Genomic DNA, 13,922 nt, shown 5'->3' with positions numbered 1-13,922 from the left:
AAAATAGAGGGTGACTCAAGAAAGTGAGGTGGTGGAAATGCGAGAGATGATAGAGTAGAAAACATAAACAGGAATGGAGAGGAGGAAATGACTATTTTTCACCAGCGGGTGTGTGAAGCAGAGAAAATGTGATGGCGTCTACATCAAGGCCAAAGTGGAGGAGGCCGATTTCATGTGGTCATTATCTCGCTGCAATGTGAAGGAGCCCCCATCCTTCTACTGATGCCAAGCTTATGATTGAGCAATCATCGGTTCATGCCGATATCTGTCGAACATTGTCCTAAAGAAAGAATTACAAATTTAAGCAATTATCGTATGAAGGCCGAGATCATAAAACCTTTTAACCACCCCAATTTATGCTGAACGTCTCATGACCAAACACGGAAAACATCCATTGGGTACGGCGATAACTACAGGCTGTTGAAATGATCGTTTGAACCTGAAATGTCCTTTCCTCGTCGCTGCCGTCGTCGAAAGGAAGTTAAATACCTTGCCTATCTTTTTTTTTTTTTTTTTTTACACATACAGTATGTAAACACGACGAAGCCTATAGACATCTTTGATAGCGCTTGAAGTCATCTCGTGAAAAGTACCGTTCGATGTTCAATATTTGTACAGGGCCTTTGTCCTGGTCTCCCGCCACTCACTTGAACCGGAAGGAAGGGCCTTGACCTGTTTTGTGCGAGGAAATGTATTGCATATATTTTTATTACTTTATTATCTGTGGAGATGTTTGATGTAACATTATAACTCAATTGCCATTTTGAGTAACATTTGAATTTAATTTGCCATACCTATTTAAAGACAAATTAACTACTTTCTCAGTCTCAGGACGTTTGCCCAAGTCTCTGATTGCTGTACAATTTAAATATATATTTTTGGGGAGATTTGTCTGTAGTTTATCAACAATATATGGGTACTTATAATAGGATACCGAAAATCATAGGGATGGAACAAAATATCGAAGTTGCCATATATTAGACTTTAAACCAATCTGCTGTATTGGTCGTGTCGATGTTTAGGTTTGAGAATCGATCTAAGTGTTATCACCCGGCGTTCTTTTTGTTGTCTTTGTGTGTATTGTATTTTCGCTTGGAAAGACCACTACATTATTGGGCAAAGCCTACATATAGCCGTCAGGATAGTCTGAGTTTAGCATTACGCTGCGCCAGGACTATTACGGAAAGCGAACCAGCACTGCAGCATCAAACCACGGCGATTGTGTTACTATATGTAAAGTGTGGGCAAAATTTGAGCAAAATGTAAAAAGTATTTACATGTACCGCCATACAGTTGGTGATTCTAATTTGTCAGGGCACTAATTAACTACTGTAGAAGGTCTGTTTGGTACAGTGTACCCCTCCACCAAGGCAGACGTTTCCTCTGTTTGGTCTCCCCTGCATCCTTCCGCCTTGGATAGGATCAATACTTTACTTCCTGTCTTCAGTCCAGCAGTGACAGCAGTTTAGATGCCACTGGGGTTCATGTTACCGCGCGCGTGTGTGTGTGTGTGTTGTGTGCATGTTGAGAAGAGTTTAAGGGGGCCTTTTTGGTGGCATAAGTCTCTGCTCCTCATTCTCCACATCCTCCGGGTGGGTTTAGATCAGGGGTCACCAACTCCGGTCCTCAATGGCCCCTATATGGACCGACTTTTGTATACAAAGACCTTTGAGTTGTATATGGCATTTGAGTCCATCTGTTTGTCGTAGCTTCTTGCGCTAGCTACTGTAACAATCCTTTCCAGCATAATAGATCGGATTGCGATCGGCGTTGGAGGGACCAGATGTAATGTCTCCCCACCCGTTCTCCCCACTGAAAAACACTTTGAAGCTATCTTCAATTTTTTAAATCCACCATTATTCACTAATAACTGTCCTTGTTCCTCCCCAGGCATGAGACATGCTCGGGTCCTTTGAGAGTCTAACTGACAGGCCCTGATGTTCTGAAATCCCACTATAGCCTCTCGACATCTATCGCCCCGGGCAACAGGCGCGCGCGCGTAAATGGCTACACTTTGTCTGCAGTGTACCCGGTGAGCCTGAGGCAGATCAATGTAGTCGCTCAGAGTCGTCATTTCTATTGGGCTCCAGCATGGGCCATAAAACTTCTTATCCGAAGCCCCCTGAGGCCCTCACAGCAATCACGACAGCTCCAAATTAAAGACTTAAAAAATGAACCTGTTACCTACGTAAGTGAGTGTTGTAGCCAACCAGGGGCGGAGCAGATTGACAGACTGCCCACCCAGTGAGATTCATGAAAAAAAACGAAAATAAATGATTCAATTATGTTTTTAATTTGCACTTTCTTGTGTTTTTGTTTTATTGAATATTTAGAATGGCATAATTGTGGTTGTCTAAGGAAGATCTGAACTTCATATGCAGTTTGTCATTTTATTTGAATATACGATGTGTCGGGACAGGAGGATTGTGCTCAGCCCACCCTCGATTTTTCCAGGCCCACCCATTAGCCACGTCCCGGCTCCGCCCCTGTAGCCAACTCGGTCACACTAATAGTCGAACCAGAGCCACTACAAAAGCTGTTTCAAAAACGTTGCCTTTTACAAAGCTGGTAATGCTTCATTTTAATTGATGTGACGCACATTCGGGAACCTAAATAGTTCAGCCTACGATATCTTACTGGCAATACTCTCGTGAATATCAATTGCATTGACCATCAAGAAATTGTAGCCCCAAAGTCTTGGTGTTTGTCCAATAAATACTATATTGTTTTAAACCCACTGTTTATTACTTTCAAATGTCTTTTTCACCACTATTATTCATTGCCTCCCAACACAGTGTCGACTATGTATGAAAAGCCATCTGTTCTTTTTTTAATAAGCAGGTAATTGCACTGTTGAGCACAACCCTCTGATGAAGCAGGCAGCGAGGCTGGCATTGTGCTAATTTGACAGTGTGACTGCGAACAAGATGTACTGTGATTAAGGCGCCGCCATCGTCTGACCTCGTCCGACACAACACAGCTGCTCTGTCAGACGATTGTTGTCGTTGTCGACTGAGTAAAATGTTTCTTCACTTAAGTAAATTAAATTCCTAAAACTGACAAGGATTGGTTAAAAACAGGAATCCAGTGAGAACTGACAAAAAATGATGGTGTTGGCCAAAAAGCTTTCAAAGCACAGATGAGAATGTCAAAAATTCCATCTCATACAGCGCTGGCAAATGTTGAATTATTCCTTGATATTGATAAGTACGCATCACAAATGTAAAGGATTTAACTCAAACATTTTGTGTCGCATAGTGACCACTCCTTCAATAGATATCTAAAGTTGGTGTCCACTAACACACTACGGGAGGTCCTCGGGTTATGCGATACTCGACCTACACTGTTTCGACTTTACGGCGGCCGAGTCTCGTCCGCCATTTTGTCTCCTGCCCCATTTTGTAGAGTGTCTGTGTTTGTGCTCCGTAATTTTCTCAGTATCCTCTCCTTTTTCTCCGCTTCCTTTTTCAAATCGTGGCCCCAAAAAAAAGAAAGCAGCGTCTCCTAGCGACGCAGGCCCAGCCAAGAGCAAAGCCATTACGATGGAAACGAAGCTGGAATTCATCAAAAGGTCGGAGAGAGGCGAGATGCCGAGGAACATCGGGTATTTATTTCAAGATTTAGGGCATTCTAGCGTTTAATGGGGTTGATTCCAACTTACGTGGAAATTTCGGTTGCGTCGCCATTTCGGACTATTTTGTTTTTAATGACACTAACTTTCAATATTTTCTCAAATAGCCGTCCCCACTCTTAACAGAAACCCAATCTTCAATACTAGACATTAACTTCATTTTGTGAGTCTCTCCACGCCTAAGAAATATATCTGTTGTTAATTTAACTTGATCAGTTATGATCGGTAAAAACAAATGTGACCATGACTCCAATATCTGTTGTGACTGAGCAAGACTGAACGACTTCACTTCTGACTTGCTTAACCCAAATGACGACTTGACTCGACTTGCTTGAAACTTAGCGGGGTCTTGACTTGCTTGATTTTTGGCACAGTAAATTGGGTCTTTCTTGAAAGTTGAAGGTAAAGATCTGAGCCTTACTTGGACATACGCATACCGTATGTGACTTAATCCCACATCTGCCTGTGGAATGCTGATTAATACTCTAGTAGTAGTACACTCTGACTTACTCCACAATGCTTCGTGTCCGTGTTAATGTTACAAATCTGTTGATGTGAAAAACAATAATGATTATTTTTATTTTTTATTTTTAATGAAGTAGTACGATCTCTGAGGCCTGACATAGCCACAAAAAAAAATGAGTTCTTGCTCTGAAACCTCCACAAATGACACACTGGACCACACATTTGAAGTTAGGAGTAATTCTATGTTTATTGGCTTCCACGACACCATCTTTTGACCTCAAAGGCAGCATTTAGGGGTACATGAAAAAGATGAATGCGTCTGACTATAACGCCACCCAGCTTTCAGTCATGACCGCTGCTGCTTTATTGACAGTTAAGTGGGCGGTTCTTCGCCCGGCAGGCCAGTTTAAACATGGCTTCCATGTCTATTAACGTGACCCCACTTATACTTTAACCTCACCCTTCCATCTTCTCCTTCATGTTTTTTACCAAGTCACTCCCAGTGGACCTGACGCCACCTCGCTCTGCCTTCCGACGTGCACACGCACCGAACACACATAGCGTCTTTTGCCCCAAGGCTTAACCGTATTTATAATGATCTGACCCCAAGACCTCTGTATGTTAATGGTCTTCATCTCCTCCCACCCACACACACACAAACGATAGAGACAATATCCTGCACGAGTGTATGTTCTTCCTTTTGTTCCAGAAAGGCAACCTCAGAATGGTAAACAAGTGAGCAATTAGCTGGCAGACATAAACAAGCAGCTCAGTTCCTTGAAGGAATTAGGAACCATGTGCTAGTTCTTTGTCTTTGAGAAAAATTGGATCGTTCCAAAATGAAGGCCTTCATTATCTGTTGGCACTTGCAAGGTATCCAAGAATCCTTAATCCTTGAATCCACGGTTGAAAGGCTTTTAAAAGACCACAGACACAACAATACAACATTGTTATATTTGCATATAATACACATATACTTTTGCATTTTAGCATAACAGCAAGCAGATTTAATGGAACCATCAAGAGCTATTAAAAAAAGTAAAAAAGATATATTATTTTTCATACAGATTTTTTTTAAATTATTTTTTAAGAGCACACATGGCAGGTCATCATATTTAGTTGAGATGACTTAAATTTGATCAAAGTGGGTCTTCAGGAGTCTTAAATTTGCAGACACTCTGACATCGTAAATTCCATAAGTCATGCACAGGTAAGTTAAGCGTTTCTCATTTCTTTTGTCAGATTTCTTGTGTGTGGCGAAAACTTGAGGGTGGAGGTGATGCGTCAAGTGGGTCCAAGGTTGCAAGGAGAAACTCGTAGTAGAAGTAAGAGGTCTTTTGCGAGTTGGCAGTCTGAAAGTTCAGATTTCCCTTCTCTGGAATACAGATTTGGAATACAATTTAACTCCTGGATCCAAACAAAAGAACCCTTTTTACCATGGTGTTCACAGATGTCTTATTTTCTAAAACTGAAGTCTGTAATTATTCCTGAAATGACAGGGCGGGCTGCTATTTTCGTCAAGCACAAAGCACGGTCTCATAGTTAGAGACGGGCGTTTGCGCCATTGTGAGAGTGAACAGCCAACTTTCTTCCTGGCCAATGGAAGCTGCTCTTCTCATTCTTTTAAAATACTCATTCTTTTAAAATACATGAGTATTATTATCATATTATCATAAGAATGCAGATGCCTTCTATGAATTGATTCCTACAATGATGATCCAGGGGGTTTGATGCATGTTGTGGTTATATTTCTGAATGAGGTACAATGACATCCACCGCACACGCCCACGGACCTTGGAATCCTTCTGCCTGCGCCTCGATTAAATCCGCCAAAATCGCATTAGACCACCTGCGCTTTAGCTGGTTTAAAGATTACTCTACTTCCAGCAATAAAATTGCCAGGTGCGTCGGGAGAGTGTAAAATAAAACGCCTTCTGTCGACCGGAATGCACGTGCGCGCGCGCGCTGTCTACGAAAACAGAGGCCATAATCGTTAAAGTCACCATTAAAAGGTGTTAAAATGTTCATACTCATTTTATAGATATATCAGAACTATTATTGCAAAATACTGTGATAAACGATTGAGTCCATGTCGCCTACTCCCTGTGGTCATATATGCTAAATGAGAGGTCTTAAATTTGGTCCAAGTGGCCTTAAAACTATTGAATTTTTCATCTTTAAGCTGGCAGATGCTCTGCGTAGACTGGCTGTAAAAGCCGGCAGTTTTCACCTTTTTTTTTTTTTTTCTCTGTATGATTATTCCGTATACAAAATAACGACAGAAACGCACATCTTTTCTATAAAACATCGGCTGTGCAATCTATTTTCATTCTGCTTCCCCTTATCGAGGCACCTTCAATCTCCACGAGTCGTCGACATGTGCATGTCCAAGCCAGCTGGTCAAGCTTGCACCACATAACGCGCGCTCAAATACACACTTTGTTCTCGGTCACAACCCCTCGGCTGCAGCTGGATGTTAAAATTCATTCGAAGCGGCCGCATGAGAGGAAAGACATCCATTGTCATTTTATGCTCATGGGAAATCAATCCCAGCTCATAATGCACTGGCCTTGAGCCATGCTGACGTTTTTAATATGGATGTGTGTTTGAATAATTTTTCACTGTCTGTGATGTGACCCAAACTGAAATTAGTTTTCTCCCCGCTGCCGATATCGTGATGTTGTTTGTGGCCCGCGCTACTAGCACACAAATTTGGCAACAAAATCGAGAAGGTGTAGGAAAACACTACGTTTCTGTTTTCACTGTTTTAATTACATGTTAATGACACCTTCACGCTTTTGCCAGAACAAACCCATTTTCCCCCTTCGTTGCAGAGGAAGACTCGCTCGCTGTTGCGTCTTACACTTGCCACTTTCACACTTTATTCAAGTTCACGCTGCATTTTAGCATTGAATGCCTACTGTGTATTGAGTGTGTAGCAAGGTTTTTATAGTTCATGAAAACGAATGAAATTATTCAAACATTTTTTTTTTCACGAAATAAAATAACAAAAAGGCTACAAAAAAAACAAACTACATCTTAACTCAAATTATAGCAAAAATGTCCTTCGTTTTATTTTTTATTTTTATTTTGATATTGATTTACATGTGTAGCTACTGAAGGGTCAAAGTCCACGTAAAGTAATTTGAGCCATTTTTGCCGGAAGGGGAAAAAAGGGCGTCTATTTGAGGCCTGGCCCATATCAATTCAAGTAGACAATGCACCTAATGATTAATTGGCCACTATTTGAGGAAATGCAATATTTATTTATTTTGAGCCCAGTCATCCATCCATTGTGACATGGAATGAATCTGCCCCAACAAGTGTTGGGACATTTGAGTGACGGACATCTCTCTTCTCTCCAGGAACCTGTTCGGATCAATAGCACAACTTAGTCTTCATCTCCTCCATCTTGGCTAATAACAGCTTATCGACCTAATGAAATCTCCCACGCCCCTTATACAATTTGAGTGGCTGTGGCAGGCATGAGCAGCGTGTGTGGCTCGGCACTCGATTCTCGTAAAGATATGATCTGGCTGCCCCTGTCCTCTTTCAGGACCGTCCTCGGTCATCAGCAACGACGACGACTCTGCCTCACCCCTCCACCACGTCTCCAACGGCAGTAACACACCGTCCTCCTCCGAGATGGGCCCCGACGCCGTCATCATCGGCATGACCAAGATCCCCGTCATCGAGAACCCGCAGTACTTCAGGAGCTCCAACAGCTTGCTCAAGACAGACACTTGTAAGTAGAATCCTGAAAGCAACCAATAAATCAGGGGTGTCCAAAGTCTGGACCACCGTGCATTTTTTAGTAGGCCATTTGACACACCTCTAATTGTTTTCCTCATTACCTGTAACTTGTAACAGAAAGTTGTGATGTAGCAATTTTTGTAAATAACTACAACATAACCTACTCACAAAAAGTTGCGATATTCAGCTTTCGAGTGAAATTTCAGGACGCTCTTAAAATGCGTCATTCAATGTGCCAGTACTTTTTGCACAACTTGCTGTTTTCCAACAAGGAGCTGCATTTTTTTAACCAATTAATCGCAAAAAATGTCCATAATTAATCGCGATTATTTTAATTTTTCAACTGCAATTTTTTACAAAGCTTGGAACCGGTATTTACTTGAGTAAAATCTTGGAATAAATATGGAAAACAATTTTATATATTGATATTGTATACTTTGATTCAAAGACTGCTTTAATAGCTTTCTTTGATCCTCGAATACGATTCTTTTCCTGTAAAATACAACCGTTGAACGATACACCAAAGACGTACAACTAATACGGTATTTGAATTTGGCTTTGCGAAGTGCGCAAATCATTTGGGATTTTTCCAATGAGCCGTCGAGTACGTTTTTAAAGTCAAACTATGTAAAAGTCCTGCCACAGGAAGTAAATAATCGGAGTTAACTGAGTTCATTTTTTCTAATGTGTTATAAAATTCAAATTAATCTCCATAGTTAATGCTTTAACTTTGACAGCCCTAATAATATATATAAATATATATATAAAAATATATATATGTGTATGTATGTGTATATATATATATATATATAAGTGAAATAATTGATCGATGGATTGGTTTTAGCATGTTGTGAATTAAAGTTGGAAATCGTCAAGTTTTCTGTATGCGGCGCTAGTGGGAAAAAAATTTGGACATTCATGAGCAGGTAAAATCTTTGGTGCAGGCAAAGGCGGCCTTTTTACACAAGCGGCAACGCTTAAATTAACTGTGAAAGTTGTGTCGAGGTTGCCATGGTGAAATAGCTGCTGCCGTCATGGCAATGACCTTGTGGCGTATCAGCCGCTGTCTGTTCTGAGGGATGAATAGAAAATAAGGAACACGTGTGAGCAACCCATGAGCACGCGCTGGGCAGCATTAGCGTTCTTTTAAACATAACGGAACTTTGCTTTCAAACGGGACTCATGCACTGGCTGCTTGTTGCTGGTTCAAACTCACCGGTTGCTTGTCTTGCTTGACAGGACAAAGAAGATGAACATGTATGCACGCACGCACGCACGCACGCACGCACACGCGCACACTCTCAGATATCGACCTGCTCCATCAATGTGACATTATGATTATTGGCAAGTCATAAAAGCTTTTTCTGGCTGCGACCTTGTGTAGCAAATTAGCTAAGAGAGGTGGAGTGGGGTGGGGGTTGTGTGTGTGTGTGTGTGTGTGGGGGGGGTTATATAATAATGGCAAATGGGGGATTGACCTCTTAGGGCCTGCAACACAAGCGAGCAATACAGCAGGATTTACTACATAAGAGAATAATAAAAGCAGGCAGATCAATGCTAGTCAATATTGTGTGTGCGCGTTTTGTGTATCTTACAGCCATTAAACGTAATATACAGGGCGCCTACTGATGGTTTGATTGCGGTGCATATGGGCATATTATTTGTCAGCAGCCTTGATGAGGCTGCGGTATAATGCACTTGAGCGTGGCACGCAAGAAACATATTTGATCATCCACTGTGCCGATATACTGTAAAAGCCTCATTAAAACGAACAACACCTTACTTGACAATGATGATGTGGCATGAGTCAATCTATGGAAACACTCAAGGTTGACAGTTACGTTCCTATGGCTGCACGGCAGGGGCGTAGCTGGAAATTTTTCAGTGGGGTTCAGTGTGGGGCGGTGCGATGCGTGCGCGCGTCATTCTTGATCACACCATCCGCAGTCAGGGTTTCATGAGATAAAATTCACACGTATCCAGAACAATGCCCATCACACTCATCCTCAAGCAGGAACAACAACTTTTTGCTGAGCTTAATTTACTAGATAATGCCGTTTCACAGTCTACTTCTAGAGGTGGGCATTTTACTCAATTTTACCGGTCCGTCATTCGTCATCCATCAGCGGCCAGGGTACCCGTCCGTCACTTGTCAGCCCGTCATTTTTCAGAATGAAGTTCCCCATTAAACGCCAAGGTTCGACTTCTGAGACACACAGTAGTTCTCTAGGAAATGTTAGTCGAAGTCCAAACTGTTGCGCATTTGGAGCCTTCGGCTGTATATTATTCTGTTGCACTGGCAAAGAGCAGCCATCCAATTGTGTTGCTATAGCTTTTATGTGCGTTTTTTTTATTTCGGGTCAGGTCGTGGAAAGATTTGTACGACAGATTGCGAAAGGGGATTCGGGAAATAAGATGTTGATGAAGGCGGGTGAAAGGTTTGTGTGTGTGAGGGCGGAGATGGCCACACATCGTAGAGGGAGCAGGCAAAATAATTGAAAAAGTCTAGGGTGCTTGATGGGAAATGTCAAAGCAGGCACTCTTAAACATTGCCGCAAACACAAAGCACCTGATGCAAATAGACAGCTGGAGCTGAAGAATGGGAGAGATAATGTGGCAGGGTGCAAATGAAGGGGGGGGGCCATGTTAATTAAAAAGCAAGAGGGAGTAAACACCGGGGCCACAAAGATGTTCAATAAAGACAGAGTGAGATGCATAAGCACCTTTTGCACTGCCTGTAAAAGCCACCATCTTTCTGCCATGTGCTTTGCTTGGGTTACTTGCGAAAGGCAAACGCAGATGAATGTTCTGTTGCGGCTTAGACGTGGCAATTTTGTAGGTTTCAAAGAGGCTCAAAGTGTCTACATCCAGCATTGTCAGAACTACTGGAAAGAAATTTGAATTTAATAATTGGGTATTATGCATGTTTGCACTAGAAAAGGGGCAAAATATCCATTATCGATACCGCTTGTCCTCACAAGGTTCGCGGGGCGTGCTGTAGCCTATCCCAGCTGTCTTCGGGCAGTAGGCGGGGGACACCCTGAATTGGTTGCCAGCCAATCGCAGGGCACTCAGAGACAAACATCCGCACTCGCAATCACACCTAGGGGCAATTTAGAGAGTCCAATCAACTTACCATGCATGTTTTTGGAATGTGGGAGGAAACCGGAGTACCCGGAGAAAAGACACTGGGAGAACATGCAAACTCCACACAGGGAGGCCGGAGACGGGATCGAACCCACGACCTCTAAACTGTGAGGCGGATGTGCTAACCAGTCGCGCACCGTGCCGCCAGGGGCAAAATAGTTAGAGCTAAATTACCAATGTCAATATAAAATAGGGTTAAAAGATACTTTCGCTCTTGTTTGAAAAGTGCTACAAATATACTGTACATGAATGTGTGGTTAAAAAAAAAAAATTGGAATTGGGGAAAAAATGAATTAATTACAAGCTAATAGTTAATAAATTACCGAAATCAACCCAAGCCCACTAGTTGAAACAAAGCATTCTGATCTGTCTGTGGAATAAGAATCCACTCGTTTTTAGCCATCTCTGGGGGCGGCCATTTTGTCACTTCTGTCGACTGAAAATGACATCACAACTACCAAGGGCTCAGGTTAACGACCAATAACGACTCAGCTTTAGAAAACAGGCGAGCTGTGATTGGTCATTCCCTGAGCCCTGGGTAGTTGCGATGTCATTTTCAGTCGACAGAAATGACAAAATGGCCTCCCCCTGAGATTGCTAAAAACGGGTGGATTTTGCTGCTTAACTCATATTGCACAAACTACTATTAATCAGAATGCCATGTTTCAACGAGTGGGCCTGCTGGGAACATATTCTTGAAAAAAATATCTTTGGGTTGATTTCCACTTGAAACATTTTTGCCGCAAATATTACTCAATCTTTGACTCAACATACTGTACTGAACAGGTTTAACATTTGTGATTGTTGACCCCGGAGAATTTTCCGAGCAGATTACGGCGGCAAAATGACTAATTCCCCTATCCCACAAGATAATCACCCGGGATAATCTTTCAAATACATCTGATAATCGAGCCTTTGGTGACTTTGATCAGAAGGATGGGCGGAATGCTGAAATTCAGCTTGCTTGTGTGCACCCCGCTTCACCAAGCCCTACTTCTCCCTCCCTCCACTCTTTCTCACCGTTCTCACAATCGTTTGGGTTTTTCTGTCGAAGAAGAACCTTCAGCCGTGTTGCTAGTTTTGATTAAAACACACCAACGCATGCACTTACCCGCCAGGCCACTATCACACCGTTTAACCAGCTGATCGCCTCTCCGCACTATTAAGCAATAAGCACTTAGCCATGAAGACTCCCCGCTTAGCACTTCTCTTGAATCAACATCTCGCATTGTGAACTCAATGATGTGTAGACACTGCTTGAGGTTGTTTGCACATCTTTAAATTTGTGCTGCTATTGCACCACTGCCCGCTACCATAAAGTATATACTAAGCATGAAAATCAACAACGTCCATTAAAAAGCAAGTTACCTTATCTTCACGCCTTTTAAAATGCATATTATTTGCCAAACCACAACTGCGTCAGCCCCGCCTTCTTTCGTCCTAAATTAACTTCACCTATCGTATCTGTCAACTTTAATGCAACATCGATCCTGTTATCTCTCTCTTATAACATTTTCAGGAGCCTATTTTACACACATAGCGACAGCCAAGCCAAACTTCAAAATGGCCCTTCTTTGCAATCATAGTTAGCAAATTGCTGATTCTTGGCTTTCTCCTAAACATTATCCTGAGTGATTATCGTGTGATGTGTGTTAACTCATTCACTGCAAGACATTTTCAGACCCTCTTTTGCCCTTACGTTGGAAAAAAATTGAAAAAAAAAAATGTATACATGAATTCCTGGGGTTGACTGGCTAGACTATGAAAAGACAAATAAATAGGTCAATGGCCGTGAATGAGTTAAGAATATTTTCGTTCTATTGATCTGGACAACTTTTTTGAATATTGTGACCCATCTTGAAATGATTTCAGATTAAATTGAGTTTTTATTATGTTTTCTATTTCTATTTTTTCTATTGTTTTTTAGTGGAGGGAGTGTTTTTTTTGGGGGGGGGAGGGGGGAAGCTGGAAATTATAAATAAAATGTGTAAATAAAAAAATAAAAAAAAGAATGTTTTCCCCTGGGTCTGCTGAGATAATGGCCAAGTTCCACAATTATATATGTTAAACCTGTTCAGTATTTAGGTCCACAAATCCTTGTATGTGTTCAATACAGAGAGTGCGGCCGAACCGCAGACTTCACCTCACATTTTAAAAAGTTTTTTAAGATTGTAGAAAACGCTATGTGGTTACCCCGCTTTAAACAATTAGATGACATCAGATGTAAAAACAGTGCTAAAATTGTGACTTTTGCCGGCGGTTTGAAGAGGTTTCTCTCTCTCTCTCGCGCTCACTTGCCCTCGGTGTAAATCGATGCTGCCTCTAAGAGACCGGCTGGATCTTAATTTGATATTCTGAGTGGACAGCTTTTCTTCAAATGTGCTTCCTAATCACATCACGGATAAATCTCAGCGCGTGTGTGCGCGGGGACGTGTTCACTTGGGGTGTTGCGCTGCAAGCGGACAGTTACACATCTGGCTGGACGAGGTGACGGCAACGTTGCCGCATCGCTTAAGTGCTGTGCGGAATAAAGGAAAAAAAAAAAACCACGGCTCCGCGGTGAGATGTTAAATGTTCCCAAAATTACCTGACGTGGAGTCACGGGTTGCCGAGCAACAGAAAGCGGCTTTGTGTCGTGATTCAGCTGTGGGCGAGAGGAAGGCAGTGAAGAATCACACACACAAAAAAAGACTCGCGAATGAGATCAAATAATACCTTTTCCACGGTAAGGAAAAGTGATGGCCATCATAAAATTCTACTACTACAACTCTCAACTCGTTTGCCGTCTGAAGAAGACACAACGCAACATTCAGCATGGAATGTTTTGCCATGACCTTTGCCTATGCCACAATACGCTCGTCATCATCTTAATGTGTCATGATATCGTTTGCTCTTCTGTCTGTGATTTCGGTTTCCCTGCTAATAC

General features: G+C 42.0%; 1 protein-coding gene across 1 annotated transcript in view; it reads left to right on the top strand.

The window, feature by feature from the left end:
- ntrk2a (neurotrophic tyrosine kinase, receptor, type 2a) overlaps positions 1-13,922 on the top strand; it is a 79,606-nt gene that overhangs the window by 38,413 nt on the left and 27,271 nt on the right. The window contains exon 14 of the mRNA XM_086030352.1: positions 7,653-7,841. Coding sequence (XP_085886478.1) covers positions 7,653-7,841 — 189 coding nt within the window. The remainder of the gene's footprint in view (positions 1-7,652; positions 7,842-13,922) is intronic.

This window comes from Filicampus tigris, chromosome 5 (genome assembly GCF_054856515.1).
Source record: "Filicampus tigris isolate MCC_2025a chromosome 5, RoL_Ftig_1.0, whole genome shotgun sequence".
NCBI lineage: Eukaryota > Metazoa > Chordata > Actinopteri > Syngnathiformes > Syngnathidae > Filicampus > Filicampus tigris.
Note: the sequence above shows the minus strand (reverse complement) of the source record. Positions and strands in the feature narration are given on the sequence as shown.